This window comes from Dasypus novemcinctus, chromosome 14 (assembly GCF_030445035.2).
Source record: "Dasypus novemcinctus isolate mDasNov1 chromosome 14, mDasNov1.1.hap2, whole genome shotgun sequence".
NCBI lineage: Eukaryota > Metazoa > Chordata > Mammalia > Cingulata > Dasypodidae > Dasypus > Dasypus novemcinctus.
Window position 1 is genome coordinate 29,666,122 of NC_080686.1, and position 27,920 is coordinate 29,694,041.

The 27,920-nt window shown below is 36.1% G+C and overlaps 1 protein-coding gene across 11 annotated transcripts in view; it reads left to right on the plus strand.

Annotated features, from left to right (window-relative positions):
* The window catches only part of CSPP1 (centrosome and spindle pole associated protein 1), a 139,916-nt gene that overhangs the window by 25,415 nt on the left and 86,581 nt on the right, over window positions 1-27,920 (plus strand). For 7 of the 11 annotated variants that reach the window (XR_009180416.2, XM_071207842.1, XM_012520681.4 and 4 more), the window contains exons 4-8: window positions 17,227-17,330; window positions 18,124-18,147; window positions 22,531-22,611; window positions 23,978-24,076; window positions 24,890-25,323. Coding sequence is in view for 10 of the 11 variants with exons in the window: in XM_071207842.1 (XP_071063943.1) it covers window positions 17,227-17,330; window positions 18,124-18,147; window positions 22,531-22,611; window positions 23,978-24,076; window positions 24,890-25,323 (742 nt within the window). In the remaining variant the exon portion in view is untranslated. The remainder of the gene's footprint in view (window positions 1-17,226; window positions 17,331-18,123; window positions 18,148-22,530; window positions 22,612-23,977; window positions 24,077-24,889; window positions 25,324-27,920) is intronic. The other 4 variants (XM_058275610.2, XM_058275616.2, XM_058275612.2 and 1 more) reach the window with 2 other exon arrangements.

Sequence of the window (27,920 nt, forward strand, 5' to 3'; positions counted from 1 at the left end):
CAAAAGAACCAATACCTGGGGTTGTATCTACTTTGTCTGTCTCTCAGACTCTGCTCAGTTGTGCACAAGGGGATTCCTTCTGACAACCTCCAGACTCTTTTTTAGAGACTCACAGCCTTATAATCTCATTTCTCCTTTCCATTTCCCCCTTACATTAGGTCAATCAGCATTCTGAAGTCATGTTATTATATGTAGACAGGGATATTCTGCTGATCCGTATTGAACCTTTAATTCAAGGTCATTTTCTAGTTGTATCTTCAGCTGGTATGTGGTAGTGGTCCCTCGGTGCCAGGGAGGCTCATCCCCTGGTGTCATGTCCCTCGCTGGGGGGAATGCACTGCATCTACATGATGAATTTGGCTGTGAGAGTGGACATGTGGCCATTCTAAACCAAACTCAGCATGTAAATGCATTATCTTCCCCCCCAGCGTGGGACATGACTCCTGGGGATGAGCCTCCCTGGTGCCAGGAGATTACTACCAAGCACGAGCCGGTGATGCAACTAGAAAAAGACCTTGGATAAAAAAGGGGAATGGTAAGGACAAATGAGTTTATATGGCTAAGACACTTCAAAATGAGTCAGGAGGTCATCAGAGGGGTTGCACTTACGCATGTCTCAGCGGAATCTCAGAGACAGCCAAAGTATTGTACATGCAGTGTAGCAGTGTTCCAAAATGTATTCATCAGATGCAATAAATATGCCACACTGATGAAAGAGGTTGTTGATGTGGGAGGAGTGGGGGTTGGTGAGAGGGGTATATGGGAATCTCATAGTTTTTAATGTAATGTTTTGTGTAGTCTATGTATCTTTAAAAAAAACAAAAGAAAAAAATATGTAATCAAAAACAATAGGCACTCATGGAACCCTTACTAGTCCTTCCTAAACCCATCCCCAGTTTAGTGTGGAGCTGCCTATGCTCTTAGATCAGGTCCCTAATATCAGTTCTGGAGGGAGTAGAGTAATCCTCTCATGTCCATACTGGGAGTATGTATATCTCTGCCAGTCTGCCTGGTGACAGCCTGAAGGAATGAACAAGGACACTTGTTGCATGCTCACTGTCCCAAAACTTGCCCTGCATGTAGAGGTACCTCACAGGTCTTTCCTTCAGAATGCTGTAGAACAGTCAAATCACAGCTGCCTAGCACAAAGATTTGCTGGCTGGAGGACGTTCAGTACAGTGTCCAGTATCATAAGTAATCAATTTCCTGGAAAAAGGGGAAATTTGTATCTACATAAATGATGGAACTCCTAGGGCAATGTGAGCATGCCCAGGATTAAGATCCACACAGAAAAAGACTAGGCAGGAACTCTGATTTTGTCTATAGGCTATTCTTTAAATATGTATTTATGAAATAGGTGCCTCAGAGGCTAAATTCCAGAGATAACACATTAACATATCAAAATGTCAAGGTTGTAACAGAAGACTACAAAACATAAAGAAACAAGAGTCTATGGCCCATGCAAAGGAGAAGATTAGTCAGTCATTAGATGTATATCACTGATGTGGGAACAGTCAGTGCATTAGACGTATATCACTGATGTGGAGACAGTGGCGAGTAGAGTCGTAGAAGGCAGGGAGAGGGAAAAAAGGTGTAACACTGGGGAATTTTTGAGACTTGTAGTTGTCCTGAATGATACTGCAGGAACAGATGCAATGCATTATATTTTCCTGCCATAACTTACCAAATGGAGTGTAAACTATAACATATCAATAAAATTGATTTGTTAAAAAGTGGGAAAAAAATGCGTAAGAGGCATATAACAGCAGATTTGAATGGGTGAGGGACAGAATTATTGAATTGGAGGACCAAACATCTGAACTTGAAAAGACAAGAGAATAGAAAGAAGAGAATTTAAAAAATGGAGCAAGGTCTCAGGGAATTGAATGACAACACAAAACACACAAATGTAAGTGTTATTGTTGTCCCTGAAGGAGAAGAGAATGGAAAAGGGGTAGTAATAATATTTGAGGATAATGACTGAAAATTTCCCAACCCTTACGAAAGAAATATCCAAACAAAATAAATCCAAATATACATACTCTGAGACACCTACTATTCAGAATGGCAAATATCAGAGAGATCAGAGAGGATTCTGAAAGCAGCAAGAGAAAAGCATACAGTGGAACCTCAGTAAGATTGAGTGCCAATCTCTCATCAGAAACCAAGGAGGCAAGAAGAAAGTGGTATAATGTATTTAACATACAAAAGAGAAAAACTGCCAGCCAAGAATTTTGTATCCAGCAAAACTGTCCTTCAGAAATGAGGGTGAGTTTAAAGTTTTCGTAGACAAACAAAAATGAATAGAATATGTTACCAAAATACCAAAATTATAAAAGATACTTAAGGGAGTACTATAGCTTGAAAGTAAACAAGGGCACATACTGGCGAAACTGAAGGGAGAAATAGACGTCGCTTTGATAATATTTGGAGACTTCAATACACCATTCTCAGGAGAACATCTGGATAGAGGTTAAGTAAGGAAATAGCTTGAATAATATGATAAATGAACTTTTATAGAGCATTACACTCCAGAACAGCACCCTGTACATTATTTTTAAGTGTTCATGGATCTTTCTCCAATATAAACTGTACGTTGGATCATAAGACAGGTCTCAATAAATTGAAAAAGATTGAATTGTACAAAGCATTTTCTCTGCTCATAATGCAATGAAGATAGAAACCAATAATGAAAAATGAAAAATTAAAAATATGGAGACTAAACAACATACTCTTAAATAATCAGTGGGTCAAAGAAGAACTTGCAAGAGATATCAGTAAATATCTCCAGAGATTAATGAAAACAGGAACATAAAATAGCAAAACCTATAGAATAGAGCAAAGACTGCTGAGAGGAAAATTTATAGCTCTCAATACTTATATTAAAAAGAAGAGCTAAAATCAAAGTCTTAAGTGCATATTTGGAGGGAAACGGACTTTGGCCCAGTGGTTAGGGCGTCCGTCTACCACATGGGAGGTCTGCGGTTCAAACCCTGGGCCTCCTTGACCCATGTGGAGCTGGCCCATGTGCAGTGCTGATGCGCGCAAGGAGTGCCGTGCCACACGGGTGTCGCCCGCGTAGGGGAGCCCCACGCACAAGGAGTGTACCCATAAGGAGAGCCGCCCAGCGCGAAGGAGGGAGCAGCCTGCTGAGGAATGGCGCTGCCCACACTTCCCATGCCGCTGACGACAACAGAAGCGGACAAAGAAACAAGATGCAGCAAAAAGACACAGAAAACAGACAACCAGGGGAGGGGAGGGGAATTAAATAAAAATAAATCTTTAAAAAAAAAAAAGTGCGTACTTGGAGAAAATAGAAAAAGAAGAGCAAACTAATTCCAAACCAATCTGAAGGAAAGAAATAATAAAGATCAGAGCAGAAATAAATGAAATTGAAAACAGAAATAAGAATCAACAAAACCAAAAGTTGGCTCCTTGAGAACAACAAAATTAACAAACCCTTAGCTAGACTGACAAAAAAGAATATGCATATAAATCAGAAATGAGAGGGAGGACATTATCACTGATTCTGCAGAAATAAGTAAGAGGATACTATGAACATCTGTGTGCCAACAAATTAGACAATGTAGACAAGATGAACAAATTTGTAGAAACACACAAACAACCTACACTGACCCTAGAAGAAATAGAAACCTCATGAAACCAGTCACAAGTGAATAGAATGAAACAGGCTTAAAAAATCTTGCCATAATGAAAAGTCCAGGACCTGATGGCTTTACAGGTGAATTCTACCAGTCATCAGAGATGACCTAATACTAGTTTTGCACAAGCTTTTCCAAAAAAATTAAACAGGAAGGAACATTACCAAACTCATACTATGAAGCCAATATCACCTTCATACCAAAACCAGGTAAAGCTACTATGTTAAAAGAAAAGTACAGACCAATATCTCTAATGAATATAGATGCAAAAACCTTCAACAAAATACTTGCAAACCAAATTCAAAAGCTCATTAAAAGAATTATACACCATGATCACGTGGGTTTTATCCCAGGTATGCAAGGGTGGTTCAGCACAAGAAAATCCATTAGTGTAATAAACCACATTAGTAAATCATAGAAGAAAAATCACTATTGTCTTCATTGATGCAGAAAAGGCTTTTGACAAAATATAGCATCCTTTCTTGATAAAAACACTCCAAAAGATAGAAATAGAAAGAGGCTTTCTCAACATGGTAAAGTACATACATGAAAAACCCACAGGAACAGACTTCAGCTCCTACACTGTGGTTTATTGGACTTACCCCACTCAGCTAACATGGAGGTGAAGAATGTCAACCACGACACCATGGAGCCAAGAGTGCCTACAACTGAAAGCACAGGGATTGCATCCAGTTTCCATGTGGAATCTAAGCCCCCTCTTTTTTTTTTTTTTAAAGATTTATTTTATTTATTTAACTCCCCCCCTCCCCTGGTTGACTGTTCTCTGTGTCTGTTTGCTGTGTCTTGTTTCTTTGTCCACTTCTGTTGTCCTCAGCGGCATGGGAAGTGTGGGCGGCACCATTCCTGGGCAGGCTGCACTTTCTTTCGCCCTGGGCTGCTCTCCTTGCGGGGTGCGTTCCTTGCGCGTGGGGCTCCCCTACGCGGGGGACACCCCTGCGTGGCGCGGCACTCCTTGCGCGCATCAGCACTGCGCATGGGCCAGCTCCACACGGGTCAAGGAGGCCTGGGGTTTGAACCTTGGACCTCCCATGTGGTAGACGGACGCCCTAACAACTGGGCCAAGTCCGTTTCCCTCTAAGCCCCCTCTTGACATGGATGTGGAATGGACACAACCAATCCAAGGTCCACAGGATGGAGGAATAGAATATGGATTAGAGTGGACTAATTGAAACTCTATTCATGAACTATTGTGGTTAGTAATTGAAGAAAATGTGGCATTGGTGTGGAAAAAGTGGCCGTGGTGGCTGCTGGGTGTGGGGAATGGGAGGAAGAGATGAGATGTGGAGGTGTTTTCGGGACTTTGGAGTTGTCCTGGGTGGTGCTGCAGGGACAATTACCAGACATTGTAAGTCCTCCCATGGCCCACTGGATGGAACGTGGGAGAGTGTGGCTGTGATGTGGACCATTGACCATGAGGTGCAGCGATGCTCAGAGATGTATTCACCAAATGCAATGAATGTGTCATGATGATGGAGGAGAATGTTGCAATGGGGGAAGTAGTGGCGTGAGGGGATGGGGGGTACATGGGGACCTTATATTTTTTGAATGTAATATAAAAAAAAAAAGAATTAAAAACAAAACAAACAAAAAAAACCACAAACCCATAGGTAATATTGTACTCAATTGTGAAAGACTGAAAGCTTTCCCACTGAGATTGGGAACAAGACAGAGATTCTCAGTGTCAGCACTGTTGATTCCATATTGTACAAAAGATTTAGCTAGAGCAATTAGGCAAGAAAAAGAAATAAAAGGCACCCAAATAGAAAATGAAGATGTAAAACTTTCACTATTCACTGCTGACCTGACCGTCTATGCAGAAAATCTCAAAAAATCCATAGCAAAGATACTAGAACTAATAAACGAGTTCAGCCAAGTGTCAGGACACAATATTAATACACGTTTCTAATTACTAATAAGCAATTTGTGAGGAAGTAAAAAAATTCTGTTTATAATAACTGAATCATATATTCAGGAATAAACTTAACCAAGACAAAAAGGACCTGTATTTAGAAAACTACAAAACTTTGGTAAAAGAAACCAAAGAGACCTAAATAAATGGAAGGACATTCTTTGTTCATGTTTTGGATGACTATTGTTGAGATGTCATTTCTGCAGAAATTGATTTACTGACTCAACACAATTACAATACAAATCCCAAAAGACTTTTTTGCAGAAATGGAAAAGCTAATCATCAAATTTATTTGAAAGCATAAGAGGCTCCAAATAGCCAAAAATGCCTTAAAAAAACAAAAGAAGTTGGAGGACTCTCACTTCCTGACATTAAATCATACTACTTAGTTACAGTTGTAAAAACAGCATGGTACTGGTATAAAGGTATAAAGACAGGCATATTGACTAATGGAACTGAATTGAGAACTCAGAAATAGACCCTCACGTTTATGGTCAAGTGATTTTTTGACAAGGCTGTCAAGCCCACCCAGTTGGACCTTGAACAAATGGTGCTGGGATAACTGGGTTTCTATATCCAAAAGAAAGAAAGGGTACCCTTATCTCACACCTTATACAAAAAATAACTCCAAATGGATCAAGTACCTAAATATAAATGCTACAACCCTAACACTCCTAGAAGAAAATGTAGGGAAATATCTTCAAGATCTTGTGGTAGGCAGTAGTTTCTTAAACTTTATACTCAGAGTGCAATGAGAGAAAAAATAGATAAATGGGACCTCCTCAAAATAAACACTTGTTTTGCAAAAGACTTTGTCAAGAAGGTAAAAAGGCAGCCTACTCAATGGAAGAAAGTATTTGGAAACCACATACCTGATAAGCGTTTGGTATCCATGTTATATAAAAAGATCATAAAACTCAGCAATAAAAGGACAAGCAACCCAATAAAAAATGGCCAAAAGACTTTAGTAGACATATTTCCAAAGAAAAAATACAGTTGGGCAAAAACCTGTTAGGGAAAAGGAGGATAAAAATTACGATGAGATACAATTTCACACCTTATAAATACATGTATAAATATATGTATAAATATATGTATAAATATATATACATGTATAAATATATGTATAAATATAAATATATGTATAAATATAAATACATGTATAAATATATGTATAAATACATAAATCCATTATAAATACAGAAAACTACAAATGCTGGAGAGGGTGTGGAGAAATAGGAACCCTCCTTCATTGGCAGGAATGTAGAATGGTGCAGTCCTGTGGAAAACAGTTTGGCAGTACCTCAAGAAGCTGAACATAGAACTGCTGTATGATCTGGCAGTCGTGCTACTAGGAATATATTCAGAAGAACTGGAAGAAGGACATGAACTGACATTTGCACACCAATGTTCATAGTAGCATTATTCACAATTGCTAAAATATGGAAATGGCCTAAGTGTCCATCAACTGATGAATGGATAAACCAAATGTGGTATATACATACAACAGAGTATTATTCAGCTGTAAGAAGAAAGGACATTGAAACACAGCATGGATGAACCTTGAGGACATTATGCTGAGTGAAATAAGCCAGTCACAAAAGGACAAATATTGTATGGTCTCACTAATGTGAACCTAAATCCTATGTGTAAAATCATGGAGGTAAACTGTAAAGAGTATAGATTACTAGGAGATGGAACGTGGGTTGAGAATGGGAACTGATGTTTATGTAGAATTTTTAATAAAGTTTATTGTGAAAGTATAGAAATGATTAGAGTTGATGGTAACACATTATAGTGAGTATAACACTGCTGGTTAATAAATGTGATTGTGGCTGAAAGGGATAGTCTGTGGATGTAAATGTCAATTGAAAGGAACCTAGAGAATAAACTAGAGACTTATAATATGATTTTCGTGGTGGATGATGATTGTGGTTAATAGTATAAATACAAGAATGTTCTTTTACAAAATGTTAATATAATGATACATTGGAAAATTACAATTAATATAACTTACGGATGTTAGTTAACAGTATATATTGTAATATTTTTGTAGCAATGGCAAAGAAGATATTATGTCAGTTCTAAAGCACATCAAGAGTTAGTATAAGGGGTGTCTTAGTTTGTCACAGGGCTGCCGATGCAAAGTACCAGAAATATGTTGGCTCTTAGAGTGGGGATTTATTTGGGGTAAAAGCTTACAGTTCCAAGGGCACAAAATGTCCAAATCAAGGCACCAACAGATGTGCTTTTTCTAAATTGCATCTTGGCTTCCAGACTCTGGGACCTCTCTCCACCTCTCGGGATTTCTCTGTTTTCCTGCAGTCTTCTTTCTCACGTGGCAGGATCAGTATGGCAGCTTCCTTTCTCTCTGTGTGTCCGTTTATATTAGACCTAGCAAGAGGGTCGAGACTCAAAATGAGTTACGCTTCACTGATGTACTCCAATCAAAACAGTCTCACACCCACAGGAATGGATTAGTTCAGAAACAATCTTTTTTCTTTTTGGGGTTCATAAAATAATTTCAGATTGTCATGTCATGTTCCCTTTAGAGTAATGAAAATATTCTAAAATTGACTGAAGTGATAGCACAATTCTGTAAGGCTGGTGCAGAAGTAATTGCAGGTTTGCATTGTTGAAATTTGCCTTTTGATATTGGTATATATTCTTTAATAAATGTGGTTATGTTATACATCACTTAAATATGCTTTTCTCGCTTTGTTTTTTTGCTAATGACTTATTACTTGCTGTTTATTTTGTATTTATTTTAGATTATGGAAATGATATTAGATAAAAAGCAGATTTGAGTGATTTTCTTATTTGAGTTCAAAATAGGTCATAAAGCAGTGGAAACAATGCATAACATCAATCACATTTGGCCCAGGAACTGCTAATGAGTATACAGTGCAGTGGTGGTTCAAGAAGTTTTGCAAAGGAGACAGGAGCCTTGAAGATGAGGAGCATAGTGGCCAGCCATAGGAAGTTGACAAGGACCAATTGAGAGCAGTCGTCAAAACTGATCCTCTTAAACTACACGAAAAGTTGTCAAACAACTCAATGTTGACCCTTCTACAGTCATTTGGCATTTGAAGCAAATTGGAAAGGTGAGAAAGCTCGGTAAGCGGGTGCCTCGTGAGCTGACAGAAAATAAAAAAAATCGTCATTTTGAAGTATCATCTTCTCTTATTCTGAGCAATAGCAATGAACCATTTCTCAGTTGGATTGTGACGTACGACAAAAAGTGGATTTTATGTGATAACTGCGATGGCCAGCTGAGTGGTTGTACTGAGAAGAAGCTCCAAAGCACTTTCCAAAGCCAAACCTGTACCAAAAAAAGTCATAGTCACTGTTTGGTGGTCTGCTGTCAGTCTGATCCACTACAGCTCTCTTAATCCCGGCAAAACTGTAACATCTGAGAAGTTTGCTTAGCAAATGGATGAGATGCACTGAAAACTGCAACGTGTGCAGTTGGCATTGGTCAACAGAAAGGGCCCAATTCTCCTTGATAGCACCTGACTGCATGTCGCACAACCAGTGCTTCAAAAGTTGAACGAGTTGGGCTATGAAGTTTTGCCTCATCCACTGTGTTCAGCCTGACCTCTTGCCAACCAACTACCACTTTTTGCAGGGCAAAATGCTTCCACAACCAGCTGGAGGCAGAAAATGCTTTCCAAGAGTTTGTTGAATCCCATAGCACAGATTTTTATGCTGTGGGAATGAACAAACTTATTTTTCATTGGCAAAAATGTGTTGATTATAATGGTTCCTATTTTGATTAATAAAGATATGTTAGAGCCCAGTTAATAATGATTTAAAATTCACAGTCTGAAACCGCAGTTCCTTTTGCACCAACCTAATATGATGAAAATGAGAGCCTCTGAGTATACATTTTGAATGGATTGTACAAAACATTGGACTGAATAACATAGTGAATCCTGTTGTGGATGACAGACTGTGGTTAACAGAACATATATGAGAATGTTCTCTTATGAACGATAACAAATATATAATACTAATACAGGTTAATAATTGGGTGCATTGGGGGAATATACACCATGTAAGAGATGGGCTGGCTATAGTTAGTATTAATATTTTGACGATGCTCTTTCGTAGTTCATAAGAAATGTTTAACAACAATGCAAGGTGGTGGTGGGGTGATGTGTGGGAGTTCTGTAATATGATATACATCTTTGTTTTGTAAGTTCATAACTTTCACTATATACCTACTGTTTATGTTCATGTATTAATGATAAACTTCAGTTACAGTTCTTTAAAATAAAAATCAATTCTTTATATTTCTCCAGCTACTGCCCATTTCTTGGTTCTCCTTTATGGCAAAACGCTTCAAAAGTGTTGCCTTATAGCACTGTCTCCAATTCCTCTTTCCTCAGTCTCTTAAACCTATTCCAGTTATGCTCTTTTTTACACTGCTCCACCCACACAGATTTTTTTTTTTTTAAAGATTTATTTATTTATTTAATTTCCCCCCCTCCCCTGGTTGTCTGTTCTTGGTGTCTATTTGCTGCGTCTTGTTTCTTTGTCTGCTTTTGTTTCTTTGTCCGCTTCTGTTGCCGTCAGCGGCACAGGAAGTATGGGCGGCGCCATTCCTGGGCAGGCTGCACTTTCTTTTTCACGCTGGGCGGCTTTCCTCACGGGCGCATTCCTTGCGCGTGGGGGCTCCCCCACGCGGGGGACACCCTTGCGTGGCACGGCACTCCTTGCGCGCATCAGCACTGCGCATGGCCAACTCCACACGGGTCAAGGAGGCCCGGGGTTTGAACCGCGGACCTCCCATATGGTAGACGGACGCCCTAACCACTGGGCCAAAGTCCGTTTCCCCCCACACAGATTTTAAGGCCAGTAATACCCCTGACATAGCTACATTTGATGGTTAGTTCTCATATCTCAACTTTTTCAACTATTTGCTCCATTTAATGTCTTTTTTTTTTTTTTTAAGATTTGTTTCTCCCCACTCCCTCCATTGTTTGCTTTCTCTGTCTATTCGCTATGTGTTCTTCTTTGTCTGCATGTATTCTCATTTGGCAGCTCTGGGAACTGATCCTGGGACCTTCTGGATTGGGAGAGAGGAGATCATTCTCTGGCGCCACCTCGGCTTCCTGGTCTGCTTCATCTCTTATTGTCTCTGTGTCTCTTTTTGTTGTGTCATCCTGCTGCATCAGCTCTCTGCTTTGGTCAGCAGTCCTGTGCAGGGCAGCACTCTGTGTGGGCCAGCTTGCTGCATGGGCCAGCTCACGCGTGGGCCAGCTTGTCTTCACCAGGAGGTCCTGGGTATCGAACCCTGGAGGTATATGGTAGATGGGAGCCCAGTTGCTTGAGCCACATCTGCTTCCCCATTTAACATCTTATTATTTCCTTCCTGAAGTGTTTTTTTCCACTTGGTTTTTCTCTTGCTGTATGAGTTCCTTCTTGTGCAGAATTGTTAACATAGCAGGCCTGACACTGCCTGTCATTAAAGAGTCCTGCTTGCAAAGATGGGCCTTGGCTGCTGTCACTTATGTAAAACTTGCCCTAAATGGTAAGAGTGTCTCATTGTATTTAACCTGCTAGTATGAGCAATTTGATTTCTGTTGAATATCTGCTTGCTTTCTGGGAGTTTGGAATTTTGGTATGTGCCAGACAAAGGGTGCCTATGTGAGTTATCTCCACTAAACAGCTTGAGCACCGAGTCTCCTAACAGCTTCCCTGATAGCAACACTCGTACGCGTTGTCACAACTTGTTGCTGAAGGAGTTAAGTATATCCTGTGGGACTCGGCTGAGGAAGGACTTTTGAAGAAGTTTACACAGGGTTTCCTCTAGACTTTGCTTCTTGTGCCTTTTCCCTTTGCTAATTTCCTTTGTATCCATCCACTGTAATAAATCATAACCATGAATATAATGGCCTCTGTGTCCTGTGAGAGTCCTTCTGCTGAGTCACCAAACCTGGGGGTAGCCTTGGGGACCCCAGACATACACCTCAGTCTTTTTTTTCTGGTTCCTTTCAGCTCCCTCACCTCTAAACTGGGTACTGTGGGAATCCATCTTCTATGTTTACAGACCCTTGACCTTATCTACCATTTCTAGGCTGTATCTCTCATATCAGTAATGCCATTGACCAGTATTTCAGGCTCCAAGATTCACTTTCATATTCTGAATTCATTATTTTTGGAATTCTAGAAATGGAAGGATTACAATTTACCAAAGTAAAGAGATATTACTCGTTACTAGAAATTATGTGCTGCTATTCTAAAAATTTCATTGTACCATTTGAAGTAGAATTATGCATATAATAGAAGTTTGGAAAGGAAAGAATTATAAGGAAGAAAAAATTATATTGTCATAAAAATAATAAGAGTCAACATCAGGATTTTACATTACAGCAAAGCTTTAGAGTTTAGATTAATCTAAAAATTACATTTAATGTAAAAAATTTTGGAAAGCAGACAAGGAAATGTTGGTGTTTTCAGTTATTTTTAGTTGTACTTCTAATTATTCCTTTTAGGATATTTAGTCTTAGGCTTATTTTATTACAAATCAAATTGGACCTTTCTTCCTCTTTTGTTGAGTTTGTTCAAATCACCTGAGTCCTTTTTATTAATACCTTCACATAGCTGAAGCTTGAGTATTCTCCCCAGTTAGTCATATTTCTTGAAAAGCCACCTGCTTTTGTAAAGGCCTGCTATTAATTCCTGTAATTTGTCCTTTGACTGGTTTTATGTAAGACCTTCTCATGATAATTTAATAATGAAAAGAGGAAAGTAAATGTTCTGTGGGAATTTATAAACAATGTTCATTATGAGTGCTGTGTTAAAAGGCAAATGAAATTTTTTTGTTATATACTTAAGGTTTAAGCATTTTTATTTAACCTGTGATTGCTTCAGAAACCAAATACTTGTGTAGTAGTTGTAGTTCTGAAGCATAATGCTAACTATCTTAGGGTCACTGATGTTATACTTGAAGTGACATCACTTCCCATGACTCTAAATGACACTAATGTTTTACTTGCCACTAGAACCATCTGAAGACAGCTGCTGAATAAGTAAGTCTCACCGAATTTCTTAGCTCATTAAGTCAATTGGGATGCCATTGGTGCATCACTTAAAATGATTAGAATATTTAAATTCCATATGTTTTTTTTTTAAAAGGTTTTATTTATTTCTCCCACCCCCTCTTTTGCATTTGCTTTGTCTGTTCGTTGTGTGTGTCTTCCTTTTTTTTTAGGAGGCACCAGGAACCAAATCTGGGACCTCCTGTGTAGGAGGAAGGCACCTAATCACTTGATCCACCTCTGCTCCCGGCTTTGTTTTCACTCTCATTATGTTTTTCCTCCTTATGTCTCATTGTGTCAGCTCGCCTTGCCAGCCTGTTGCACCAGCTCGCTGTGCTGTCTTGTCTTCTTTAAGAGGTACTGGGAACTGAACCTGGGACCTCCCATGTAGTAGGCAGGAGCTCAGTTGCTTGAGCCACATCTGCTTCCCCCATACAGTTCTTAATTTTATTTCTCTGACTTCTAATGCCATAAAATGTTGGTACTGGATGACAAAAATAAAGTGTTTTCTGTTGACTAAACCTTAAATTAATAGAATTATAAATAATTCAGCACACATTATATATTATTACCTATTTGCTAAGACAATATTACAAATACTATTTGAATCTGTAGTAAAAAGCAAATATTCTTGTTAAATAAAGTTGAATGTACAGTTAATTTGTAAATGAAAATGAATCACATTTTCCTTTCCATTCTTTTACTAAACCCACCAAGCAGAACTGACATACAGTAGTAAGAGCCACTTTAACCCCTTGACTTTTCTGAAAGTTGGAAATTGCTTGTTCCCTGTGGAGGAAGGCAGAGCATGTGGGGGACATCATGTGGCACTGTTGTCTTGTTCTCTTTGACTCAATAGAGCATCCATTGTGACCATGTGAACTAGAGAGATGTAACTTTGGTAACTAGTTATTATGCTTACTCTCTCTGCAGACTGCTAAAAGCAGAAATGAAGTACTAAGAATAATCTCTTCTCCCTTCTCATTTTTTCCTCCTGCTTAGACAATCCTTCATTTTTTCAGCAAACATTTCTTGGATACAAGTTGTGTTCCAGGCTCTATAAAGTCAAATAAAGCATGGACCTTGCCTTCGTGGATTTTATAGTTTATTTTCATATGTGATGCTCCGTTCTGAATGTGAGAATCCAAATCATTTATTTCCTTAGGCTTAAATTCTATAACTTTATAAATAGGGTTTTAAAAGAAAAAAATAGATAAATGGGACCTCCTTAAAATGCAACACTTTTGCACCTTATAGGACTTTATGAAAAGGGTGAAAAGGCAGGTGACTTAATGGGAGAAAATGTTTGGAAATCACATGTCAGATAAGGATTTAATATCCAGGATATGTAAAGAGATGTTACTACTCAACAATAAAAAGATTAAAAAACGGGCAAAAGATCTGAATAGACATTTGCCCAAAGAAGAAATACAAATGGGAAAAAAACATGAAAAAATGCTCAGCATCACTAATGATTAGGGAAATGCAAATCAAAACTACCATATCATTTCACACCTATCAGAATGGCCACTATTAAAAAGACAGAGAGTTACAAGTGTTGGAGATGTAGAGAGATAGAACACTTACTCACTGTTGGTGGGAATGTGGAATGGTACAGCCACTGTGGAGGACTGTTTGGAATTTAGTGAAGCTGAATATAGACTTGCCATGTGACTTAGCAATACCACTATTGGGTATATACCCTTAAGAACTGAGAGCAGTGACATGGACAGATATCTGCACACCTATGTTTATAGTGGTGGTATTCATGATTGCCAAAAATTGGAAACAACCCAGGTGTCCACCAGCCAATGAATTGGTTAAACTGTGATGTATTCACACCATGAATATTATGCAGCTGTAAGAAGAAGTGAAGTCATAAAGCATATGGCAACGTGGATCAACCTGGAGGACATTTTGTTGAGCAAAGCAAGCCAGACACAAAAAGACAAATAATATATGATACCCAGTACATTTAATTGAGATATGTTTGTTTTATTCACCTGATTATTTTTTAAATTATTGTTTATATTTTTAATTATTAAATGAACAAAATAAAGTCTAAAAAATAAAAAAGTTTAGGTTCCTTTGTGAAGAAAGAATACCTTTTCTAGAATGATTTCAAATTCCAAAGATGTAAGTGCTTTGGGTTATTTTGAACAGATTTGGGAGCATAAAGGAGAGATGTCCCTAAAGAATCCTCCAATATCCTCCATTAGCAAGGAGTTAAATAAGCCAGAGTGTTTATTAAGAGAATTTCATGGTGCTTATGGTGAAAAGTAAAATTTAGTATTCCATAAAAATCAAGGCATCCATTTATATCTATCTATATTACTTTGACCTTTTTCCCCCTTAAATATTTCAGTGATGTAATAAATCAGTGGTGTGATACCTTCATGATAAGTTCTCATCATCTAACTGCATTGTGGAGAATAAGGCATAAAAATTGTGATATCTATGATAATTCATAAAATGAAGTATTGCATCTATAGGCCTTCTAGCTGGATTTCTAAAGAAAAAAATTTATTGTGTTTAGAAATGATAATTTTTTTATACTGTGGTCTTCTCTAGCAGTACTCAAGAAAGGGAGAGGTGCTCCAAAAACCTGCAAAGACAACTCATCTGATTTCAGTGCTTCTTGATAAAGTGTTTTACTATAAAAATATTTGAAAAGTATGTAATTAGATTTTTAACTTTATTGAGATATAATTTACATACCATAAAGGTAACCCATTTAAAGTTTATAATTCTGCATCTTTCACATATTTATAATTATGCACCAATTACCATAATATAATTTTAAAACATTTTCATCACCCCAAAATGTAATTTGATATTTGAACACCTATGTAGGGAAACACTACTCAAAATTGAATTTTTTCTTGAAAAATTAACACCCATTTATATGAAATTAATTGTTGGTTTACAGCAGACTATCTCAGTCTACATATAATACCAGGAGTTAAAAATGCTTTTTGACCTGAATAAAAGGGGGAAATGGAAAGGACAAATGAGTTTATATGGCAGTGAGTATCCAAAAAGAGCCGGGAGGTTATCAGAGGGGTTGCCTTTATGCGCACCTGAGCAGAGTCCCAGAGACAGATAAAAGTAGATGCAACCCCAAGTATTGGTTCTTCTGAGAGCTGCAGAGACCCACAGGTTCTGTGGTCATGGCAGATGGAGTTCAGTGCCATGTCAGTTGGCCCTACTTTGGAGTTTGTGTTTCTGTGTGACGGAGCTGGACTCAGATGTGATCTTTGCCCACAAGCCTCTCCTGTTACTTTTACCGGAACTGTAGTTGGTGCTGGGGTTTAATGTATACCCAGGGGACCTGAATCTCTGGACTGACCATGTGATAGCCAGGCCCTGGGCCTCAACAGACTTGCAGCTCCTACACTCTAGTTTATTGGACTTACCCTACTCAGCTAACATGGAGGTAAGAAGGTCAACCACCACACCAGGGAGCCAAGAGTGCCTACAACTGAAAACAGGAGAATTGCATCCAGCATCCATGTGGAATCTAAGCCCCCTCTTGATAGAGATGTGGAGTGGACATGGCCATTCTAGGGTCTACAGGATGGAGGAAGAGAATGGATTAGAGTGGTCTTACTGATATTCTATTCATGAACTATTGTAATTAGTAATTGAAGAAAATGTAGCATTGGTGTGGAGAAAGTGGCCATGGTGGCTGCTGGGGGTAGGGAGTGGGAGGAAGAGATGTGATGTGGGGGCATTTTTGGGGGTTGGAGTTGTCCTGGGTGGTACTGCAGGGACAGTTACCAGACATTGTATGTTCTCCTGTGGCCCACTGGGTGGACTGTGGGAGAGTGTGGGCTCTGGTGTGGACCATAGGCCATGAGGTGCAGCGGTGCTCAGAGATGTATTCAGCAAATGCAATGAATGTCTAATGATGATGGAGGAGGTTGTTAAGGGTGGAGGAGTGGGGTGAGGGGGGTGGGGAGTATATGGGGACTTCATATTTTTTGAATGTAACATTAAAAAAATAAAGAGAAAAAAAGTTGTTGGTTTAAGTAGAAAGGATTTTGAAAATTTCAGTCAAAGCCACTTGTAACCCTAATTATTTTTAGTCAGGACTATTGTAGCTAAGGTATTTTTGTATAGTTAAAAAAAAGTTAATTTTCCTAGACAGAAAGAACAGGTACTTTAAAATTGTTATAGGTGTTAACTTTTATAGAAATGACTGTAAAAAGTTAAGTGAAGATGTAAAGGTAATCAGCTTTTCTTTGGTTTTCCTATCCTTGAAAAAGTGAGATGCAGAAGAATGCAGAACCACGGGGAGAAAATGAGAATATATTTAAGTATCTGTTTATAGATGCATTGGATATTTTTGAAGGGGGTCACAATCTGTGATGTTGGTTATCTTTGGCAGGAGAACTTGGATGGCTGGGGCTTATGGGTGGGGGAAATATTTTTTACTCTGTAAAACATTTAAAATAAATGTGTTTTCCTGACACTAGTCTTGGAATCAGTGCTACTATGTTCCTTCGTACTGCTCTGTTCCAGGAGGTAGAACTCATTGAGATTTGTTTGAAAATAGAATACATTTCTTAAGAAGTTTTCTTTCTAGGAATTGATTATGGATTAAGTTTACCGCTTGGGGAAGACTATGAACAAAAGAAACATAAACTAAAAGAAGAATTGCGGCAAGATTACAGACTTTATCTTACTCAGGTAATGAGTTTTGTTAATTTGTTGGGCCTTAGGCTTAAGAATTCATCTCCTAAATTTGCTGTCCTAAGATTTTAGTCCTATGTGTTAATTTCAGGGTCTTAGAGATATTTAACAAATGGGGGATCGAAATTTTTGAACTTTGCATGTTGTGGTCAGAATTAAGTAACTTACTTTGAAGTACATGCATACACAAGGCACACCCATAACATACGTAACATTTATATAGAGAAAAATGGTGCTGTAAATGATACCATGGAATAACACAGCCTCTGCCTTTGGAGGAGGGCAGTGGTTTCTAATTTTAAATGAGATTGTAAATTCTGGTTGGTGATGTTTTCTGTAAAGTTGTAGTTTAAAGTAGCCCAATTATGATTCCTCACTCCTCCACAGCCTCCCCACTATGTATTAAAATGACATATGGAGTTCCGGTTGCTGATTTGCTTTCCTAGGAACTAAGCTTAAACCATTTCATGTAACATTCATTTAAGTACCAAAGTCTTTGCTTTATGATTTAATATTTTACTTAGCAGAACCCTGTTTTAGGTACATATTGCTAAGTTATGTAAGAGCTAAACTAAAGATTTATTATAAACTTTAAAATGCAATTTATTTTTTAGATTTATAAAATTATTTTAAACAGTCTCTAGTCATCTCAAGATATTCTTTAGTTTTTCACTGCTTTAAAATATTTGTTCCTGTTGGACAAATGGTGTCTTATATTCTGATTTGCATATGGAGAGAAAGGACTTTGACTGAATACATTTTATCAATGGTTTGTTTCCCCTGACTTTAGGGTATTACACAATCAAAAAGAAAGGTAGGATTGCCTGCAAAATGTTCTTGGGTTTTTTTGTTTTTAGTTTTAGTACTTTGCAATTTTTTTAAATTTATGAGATTGCTCTCAAATCAATTAGAAAAACAGCTTCCTTTGTGATTTTTGAGACTTTTGAATGGTTCCGTTTTGTATCCTTGCTTTTACAAATTGACAGTGTATATACAATATAATTTTCTGTTAATACAATCAAGCATTTTTTTCAATTCCTGCTTTGCATTTTTGTTGCTTTCTTATGCATTCTCTATAAATATTGTGCAGCTTGTTATAAATCCATTTGTTTGCAGCATGCTAATCTTTCTTCGAATTATACTAATCACAGTAGAGTTATAGATTGAAAGAACATTCAAGATTTTTTAAAGCATTTTTGAATTTCATGTTGTCAGGATTTGGATTACTTGGTATTTTTGCACCAAAATTTGTGGAATACGTTTATAAATTTGTATTGGAAGTCGAAGAGAAACAGTTTTATATTTTTATAAAACTGTTTTAAAAAAAAGAATCTCCCATGCATTTGACATTCAACCAATGTGTTTTAAACTCTTAAAATGAAAATGAATTAGATATGGATCCTGTCTTTAAGTGGCTTTTAATCTAGTTATAGCAATAAGATTCATGCAATTAGGAAAAGAACTACAATAAGAAAGATATTATGATCAGGACAGGATTCATGGTGGGAGATGTTCTTTTGTAAGGCATGATAGGTTAGGAAGAATTTGGATATTCTAGAGGGAGAGGTATGGAGAGAAAGCTTTTCAGAAATTTAGAATAAAGCATCTGGAGGTGGACTTTAGCTTTGTGTGGATGAGACATAATAGATTTACAAGCGTGATTTGTAGGATTCTTTTTGGGAGTATTAAGAATAATGATGCAGATAGAAAGGATAGGATTAAGTTAGAAGGCAGTGGATTTTTAACTTGATTTGTGTGGTAGATAGTAGTGAAACACTATACCTCCTTAAGCAGCCTGTAAGGCTCATGTGGTATTTCAAACAGTAAGTACCATAATGCAAAATACTTTGCGCTCACTGTCTTAAATTCCTGCTATAGCTTTTAAACTGACTTCCTTGTATTAATACTAATTCTCAACCCATTCTCCACACTGTTATCCAGAATGATCCTGTTCCTTACTGGTTTAAATACTTCAGTGTCTCTTCATTGCCTTCAGAATAAAAATTCAAATTTCTTAGCAATCTTTCACCTTACAGCCTGCCTCACTCACCTTATACTGCATTATCCTTCTCTCTCACCTCTCCTCATTGCATACTTAAGATCTCATCCTTCTTAGTGAGCTGCTTGTGGTTCCCTTGAGAGCCAGACTTTCTCTGCTTAAAAAACTCTTCTCTCCCTTTTTTCCTTTTCCTTTTCTCCTTTTAACCTTGCTAAAACTTAAGTTAGATATTATTACCTCTGGAGGAATTTTTAATCTGACTCTTCTAATTTTGGTTAAGTGCGTTCTCTCCCCACCTGATTTTATAGCACCCTGGGCATCTCTGTCACATGGCCTCATGTACTGTTGAGTTATTTGTTTGGTTGACTTGACTTCTTTACTAAGGGCAGGAATGTAGTTGGCACCGAGTAAAAGATAGATGATTTAATGAATGTCCTTTCTTTTTCATTTGCTGTCCCCTTTCATCCAAAGCCCTGTTTCATTCCTCACTTGTACACTTTAGATCCCTACCACCATATCCCATGATAGAATTGAGTTGGGTTTCCCTTTGGTATCAGATATCCATCATATTCAATTGTGGATTTTATATACTTTATAAGTGTAAGATTAGAAAAAAGAAGAACTAATTCTCAATCCATTCTCCACACTACTCTCCACATTGACTCTGCCTTTTACTGGTTAAACATTTCAGTGGTGAGGGACATAAGAAGTTATCTAATAGGAAAGAAGAGATCAAGGAACACAGATCTTGAAATTCAAAGGACATAAAGAAGTCTTTGGTGGTGGTTTAGCAAGAAGGAATTGTAGAAGAGTAGCTAAGAAATATTAGACATTTATGATACAGTGAATCTTGGGAAAACTTTTATTTTGAAAATGTTTTCAGATTTCTTAATTTTGCACTTCTTTAAAATTAAAAACAAATTTTACCTTGTTTTTCTTATACAGTAAAATTCATTAAAATTGCTAAGCCCTGTATTTAGGAAAATAGAGAAGAAACTTCAGTGGATTAGGGAAAAAGACAATCTTTGGTTGATATCTGAGATGGCGAGAGTGGAAAGGAAAGCAAGGGAAAAAGAAAATTACATAGACTATGGGGACATGGTTACAGTGGCTTCCCTGACTCCTGGAATGTTCACAGTTTCTAGGTCTCCTTCCTTCTAGATGTCTTGCTTTCCAGACATTTGGATTACATGAGTTTTTAAATTAAAATCAAAGCTTTTAATTTTGCCAAGAAGAATCATGGAAACAAAGAACTACCATCTGCTCTCTGGATTTTAGAATAAAAGACGTTTGACCATATTAAAAACACAAGAAGGACATATTTTCAGAAACAAGAATAGTTTTAAAATTGAGCCAATAAATTTATATCTCCAGGCCAGACCTCTCTCCTGAACTTGTCTCTCCAGCTGCGTACTTTACATCTTCATTTGGAAATCTAATGGACACCATAAGTTGAACATGTCCAAAAGGGAACTCCTGATTTCTGTTCTTCCCAACCCATCCCCCTAGAAGCCTACCATAGGCTATTCTTTTTATTTTTTTGTTACAATATTCATCTTCTACATCCTATATAACTCCTGTTCATTATGTTGTTATTTGTTGTCAATTCACCCCTGCTTGAATGTAAGCTTCATTAGGGCAGGGATCTTTCTCTGTTTTCTTCACTGATGGGTCCCAAATATTTCAAACAGTGTGGCCACATAGTAGACATTCAGTAAATATTTATCGAGTGAATGAGCGAATGACTAAAATTCAGATTTTTGAAACTTTCCTTAAGCTATCATTATCATTTATTTTTTCATTCCATTGAAAATGTGTCACACATCATCCTATACCTGAGTTGAGGATGGGGGAATTGTCCAATGAAGGAATGAGGATGTTATATATCTGTCTTCCCAGGATTGAAACATTGTGTTTTTCCATATATGTAGAACTACAGAATGATTAGATTTATAGTGTAATTCAGTTATATAAGGATTGAACTGACTTGGGGATTTAGTCATATGTCATATTTCCACTGATAAATTGAGAGTTCTGTATAGCTAACTTTCAGTTTAACTTTTGTAACAATTTATCTATAGAATTAGATTTCATGAGACTTTAATCATTTAGTTTTACTAATTAATTGTAGCAGTTAGTACATTGTTTTGTAGTTATTTGTTTACATGTCTGTTTCCCCAACTGAACTGTAAATCTTTTGGATATAGGGAGCATATACTTATTTTTGTCTCCCTACTACCTAAAATAGTACTTTTATTAGATGGTTAATAATTCCTTGTTTAATGAAGACATAAAAGGCATGAAGCTAGTTTGAGTATTGATCGATTAATCCTCATAATTTAGTGATTTAGATGACATTATTCATGTTTTACCTATGAAAAATTGAGGCAGAGAGGTTAATAACTTATTCCAGATTATATGACCACTAAAAAACAATGCCAGAAAGTTAGAGAGCACATGTATTTTTTACTAATCTCTTGTGTTTGCTTATAGTGTTGAGACTTTTTTTTTTTTATTATCCTCCTCTGTTCTTATACAAGCTTTGGTAGGTAGGCAGAGCAGGTATATTCTCATTTTACAGAAGAAGATAGGCTGTGCCAGAGAGGTGAAGTGATTTGCTCATTGTTATACAACTGAAAATCCTTGGGGTTAGGAGTAGAACCAGGTCCTTTGACTCCCACTCCATGTTCTGTCTGCTACATGGCATTACCTAAAATATCTAATGAGAAAGAATGGAGTGATACATAAACAATATTCATTGTTTATATCTTCTGGCATTTCAGTAGTTAGCCAATCATGTAATTGCAGAAAAAATAGCAAAAAAAAACCAGTGCTGCCACATGCTTCAGGATATTGGTGAGAAAATTTAAATTTGCCTTAAAAACAGAAGAATAATAGGGTACTGGGAATGAAGGAAGTGTATGCTTAGAAGTTTCCTTTTTTCTCATGATTTCTGGCATCTTGACTCAACAGATAAATGAAAATTAAGGCCTAACTGGAAGAGATTTCTCTCTTTTCTAATTACATGTAGTATAGTATGGTCTCTATAAATTTGTAGTTCCTGTATTCATCTCCATCCATTTCTTTTCTTCTGCATAATGTAATAGTTTAGAATCTAGAATGTAAAGAGACACATTTATGATATATATTTTATAAAGACAATTAGATAATGTATATTCTTAATGTGTATATGTACAGAAAAATTTTCTGTCTACGGGTGAAACAGATCCAGCCACTCTGGGAGTGTCTCTTCCTATTGGTGAGAGGTTATCTGCCAAGGTAGGTGGATAGGAATAGTTGTTGCGGGTAGCAATTTTCTGAAGCATCAAAATCATATGAACTATAGTTCTGATTAAAATGTAAACTGAAGATATCATCATTTCTCCATACTTGAATATGTTTATTTTTCAAAAATCTAAAATGTTTCTACTTATGCTGTTAAAAAAATTGAACATTGTATTTGTAACCATGTAATATTGACAAAGATGTTTCTTTAATATGTTAATATTTTTTCTTTATTTCTTAATTGAATATTTGGAATTCATATTTTCATCGCTTCCTTAGCTGTAAAGTTTATGCTGTGACATTTTATTAGGGTTACTACTGAATGTGAATGTATACTGAGCTTTTATGTAGGATATGGATCTGGGACTATTTGAATGTATTTTCTATCATTTCACAAACACATGTGCACCTCTTTAAAGGTGGTAGTGATAAAGCACTGTGTACCTCTTGTAGAGATCTAATTCCCAAAGTAGAACAGAAATCATAAAATGGTTTAGAAAACAAAATAGTTTGGACAAATGGACTTATTAGTGTCAAAAGACAGAAAATAACTTCTTTAGTAATTTTTTAGGTTATATTGTTTCAGTAACTTTGGGAGGTATTAGGGGTTAAGAACATTTGCTAAAGTAACTTATTTGTGTTTTAGTAGGACATTTCCATTTTGCAATTTTATTGTCTGTGATAATTATATTTTTTCATGTTTAAAATATAATGAGGATCCTTACTTAAGACTGGGAAGGAAATGGCTAGCAGGAGACCTGCGTTGTGATCTTTCTCTTTCTGGAGTGGGGTGTGAGGGATTGGGGATAGGCAATGCCCCTAAGGAAGAAGGAAGATGTCCTCATCATATTTCCTTATAAACATGCAAGTGACAGACCTCCTGGCAAACGCACTAATTGTATTGGGAAAAATTTGTCCATGGCATGCTTTTGGCAGGAAGTGCCTAGTTTATCTAGAATTGCTTATAGTAATCTTACCTGGAATGTATGGATATATGGGACATGACTCATTGGAAAATGTCACCTAAGTATAATAACTACTGGAGTTAAAATGTGGATGTTTCAGAAGTGAAGCAATTTTGTTCTCTTGGAGACCTCATATTATATTAATATGGACCAAAACATGTAGTAATGCATGCTCTAATCTGGCAAGAAGGAACCTAGGGAGCTGCATTGGTGGTCTTGAACCTTTTTCTATTTCTCCTGTGCCTTGCAATTAGTCTGTCCTTGAAATTATTAGTAAAGTTTGATACTGGGTAAGATCTTTGATTTGAATGAGTCATATTTGAAATTCTGATTTTACATTAAGGTACTTTTTCCTGAAATTGAAGGTAATGTTGCCTTTTGGTTTTTATTTTAAGGAAAGGTTGAAACTTGAACGCAACAAAGAATACAATCAGTTTCTCAGGGGCAAGGAAGAATGCAATGAAAAGATAAGACAGACAGAAAAGAGTACTGAGGTAGGTTTTGCTTTTAAAGTATATTCTTTAATACCACAGGTTGAATATTTTGTACTTACTTGAAAAGCATTTGTATCTTTTAGATGTTTCATTTGGTTTTTATCTATCTACAAAAAAAATAAGGCAAATTAAAGCAAACAGACATTTAAATATTTAGTTTTGAAACTATTTTATCTCATATCGAAGAACTTACTTTAAGGGAAGCAGATGTGGCTTAGTGGTTGAGCGTCAGCTTCCCACATACCAGGTCCTGGGTTCAATCCCTGGCTCCCTAAACCTGAAAAAAAAGGTATCATGTTTTACGTTTAACTTTATGTGGGAGATGAGTTTTATTAAAAAAGTGATTTTTATTTTTTTATTTCTAAAGAGATTTTTATTTACTTTTAATTTTTAAATAATTTAAATAATTCTAACTATGTTTTTTCCCAAATTTAAGGATAATTGATGTTGCTAGGATCAAACTTTTTTACTGTGTTCTATATTCTTTGTGTTGAGAAAAATTAATTTGAAATATTTGAAGCAAAAGCCAAAATAGGTCTAATATCTCCTAGAATAAGAATTTGCATTTAGTTTACCGTTTTTTTTTTAATAACTACTTATCCATATTACTGTTGCCTGTCTATTTGATATTAAGTTTTATTGAAGGATAAAATTTCCTTGAACTTTTTTCTAAAGGTGAGATTTTTCTTTTGAGTGATAAAGGATCAGAATTGAAATCATAAGTAGACAAAGCAGTATTTGAGAGTTTAACTACTTTTAAAAATAGTATCTTATTCAGTTGTTTTTTTTCTTTTTCCTTTGAAAATTGAACAGCCCAAGAGTGAAAGAAATAAAAATCCTATTAGCCAAGCTAAGCCTGATTTATCTTCACAAATAGAAACATCCTGCAAAAATACAGAGGGTCCTAGAAAAGACGTCTTAATTCCTTCAGAGGCATATGAAGAGCTTCTAAACCAAAAACGACTTGAGGAAGACAGATATCGACAATTAGATGATGAAATTGAGTTGAGGAATACAAGAATTACTAAAAAAGCTAATGAAGTGGGCAGTTCCAAAAAAAACCATCAAAGGTTTGCTAACAAGACTGACATTGCAGAAAGAAGATTTCGTAGGTTTAATGAGGATCGTGTTTTTGATAGACAGTATAGACCAGACCATGATCCTGAAGTAAGTGAAGAAATGGATGAGAGGTTTAGATATGAAAGTGATTTTGATAGAAGACCTTTGAGAGTGTATACAAATGAAAGGTATTTATAACTTCATTTTTCTTTCTTTGTTTAATATTGCTGTTGTTACTTTTATCATTATATTAGGGAAAGACAGGTTCATTTGATTTACCATATTTGATTAATTCTAAGATTATCAAATTTTAAGATGCACCCTTATTTTATGTGCTTCTGAGTTAAAACAACAACAAAAAAAACCTAAAACAAGATTGGGGGCCTAAAAGAGACGCTGTTTATGAAGCTGGGACACTGAAAGGCTACACCCTTTGTGTAAAAGTAAATGAGAAACCTTCTCTGAGAAAGGGACAGAAAAGAAACATCTGTGTCTCAACCTTGCCCCTGAATGGAGGGAGTAAAAAAAAAACCTTCTCCGAGAATTTGAACCATAAGCCAGTACTGATTCTGGTTTGCAGTCTAAACAGTTGCTGCCATTAGTGTCCAAAGAAACCTGGAGGCGAGAATTCGGAATTGTCCCAGATTCATAGTGCCTTTAGGTGACTGGCAGAAGAAAAAGAAATCCTGTCTGCAAGAACTCAGCTTAAGCCATATTGACAACTATTTCACTTTCAGAGATGGTAAAATGTGAATAAAAAACATATTCTAGAATAGATGGAATACAGTTTATTCATTTAATGTTCACATAGTCTTAGTACCTTTATCCATGTATTTGTTTGTTTTTAAGCTACTTAATGAATCCCTTATTTAACTGAAATAGCATTAAATTTTTCAAAATCAGATTTTCAGATGCTTTTCAGTTTTGCTGGATGATTGTTTTTATAATTTCTTAACTCCTACAGTGGGGTCTTATTTTAACGCATATTAATCTTAATAATTAGAGCTTGTCTTTTTTTTTTTTTTTACCTAACTTGATTTGGAGATAGAAATATTGCAGGGTCCCATATTTGCATTGACTTGACAACTTGAAAGCATTAAATCTAAATTTTGAGCAGTTTAAGTTTCATTTATTGGTCCAAGTAGATTATTTACTTTTTTTAGCATTTTAGAAAATTTTGTAAGGGATAATGCTATGCATTCAGTATTATAATGAATAATATTAATAACTATAAAACCTTCATAGTTGTCTGTATTCTACTTTTTAATGCTGCAGCTCTTAAGTCCTCCTCACCCAATCTTTTTAATATCCACCGTGATTTGTTACTTGAGTGAAGGACTAGAATTTTGGAATGCCAGTTGTAGTTTCTCGATCTGAATCTAATTGTTTGTTCTTCAGAAAATGCGCCGAATCCTGTAGTGTGATTTAAAAAGATTATCTGAAGGTAGTCAAAGGCTGCCTAAACTAAAAGAACTCTTAAATTGGGCACTGCAGGTAATTTGTGCTCTGAGTGATGCTCTCTTTGTATATGAGAATTTTTTTTACTTTATTCTGTTTGTTTACCTTTAGGGTATAAAGTAATACATACCTTTTAAAGTTTGGAATTTTAAGAAAAATATTGTGGTTATTGTTGCTTTAATTTTTATATATTTTAATGTATCGTTTTTATAATTACACCTTGTGATAGTATTATACATGAACTAGCAAATGAAGTTTCTGCTAATTATTTGAGATCTATCTTATTATGTATTACATAAGTAAAACAAACTTTATATGTAATCTTTCCCAAGTAGTATTTTTATTGTCATTTTTTTTTGTTTTTCCCGGATTTGTATTTTAGACTAGATTAAATGTGAGGATGAATGAGGATAATTCCCATTAGACATTTGAAAGTTTTAGAAGTATTTCTTTAAAATGCAGATCCTTGTTACTCTTACTTTGTTAATGCATAAACTTTCTTTTTTTTAAAAATTTCATACATAAACTTTCGTATCTCCAAATGTGAAAGCGTTTCACTTATGTGTCTCTGGCAGTTGATGTTAAAATAGAATTTATGAATTTTAGACTCGTAGATTCCGTATTTCCATCAAAATAGAAAAAGATTTCACATGAATTATTCAAGAGTTTAACAGGCAGTTTTGTTGGTGGAGAAAATGACTGTACTTGTTAGTGAAAATTTTGAGCCTAAAGAATTGCATAACTGCATTTGCTCTCTTGCTCCAGGTGTTTCTTATTCTTAAAATACTGTAATGTTCATCGGAAGTTCTTAACTAAAGCTAAATATAACTAATTATGAGCAGTGTAAAATTAGTTTACCTCCAGTTTTCTAAGTTTTCTTGTTTTCTGTTTTCTCTTTCCTTTCCTGCCCCTTCCCATAAATTCTGGTTTTGGCTTATAATAATTTTTGATATTTTTAAAATTTTTGGTCTCAGTTCTTCTCTAATAACTCTGTAAGCTTTTTATATATCGTAATGTGCTTACTAGTGAAATATTTTCCCTACTTTAAAAGTGGGATAGCTGAAGCCCAGGCATGTTGTTAGTTTCCTAATGTTCCTCTGTGAATCATTGGCAGTATTCTTAAATAGGTAACAAGATGATTAGAATTGTGGTTGGCAGTTGTCTTCTCTGTGTATATGTATATATATAAATATGTACTATTTTGAGCAAAATTTATATTTTAGTAGCCTTTTAAAGTAGAATGCAATGATGTGTCTTTTAATACTCTTAAAATTTGTAGGCAAGTTTAAATATTGTTGTCTTGGTCTTTTATTTATTAACTTGAGCT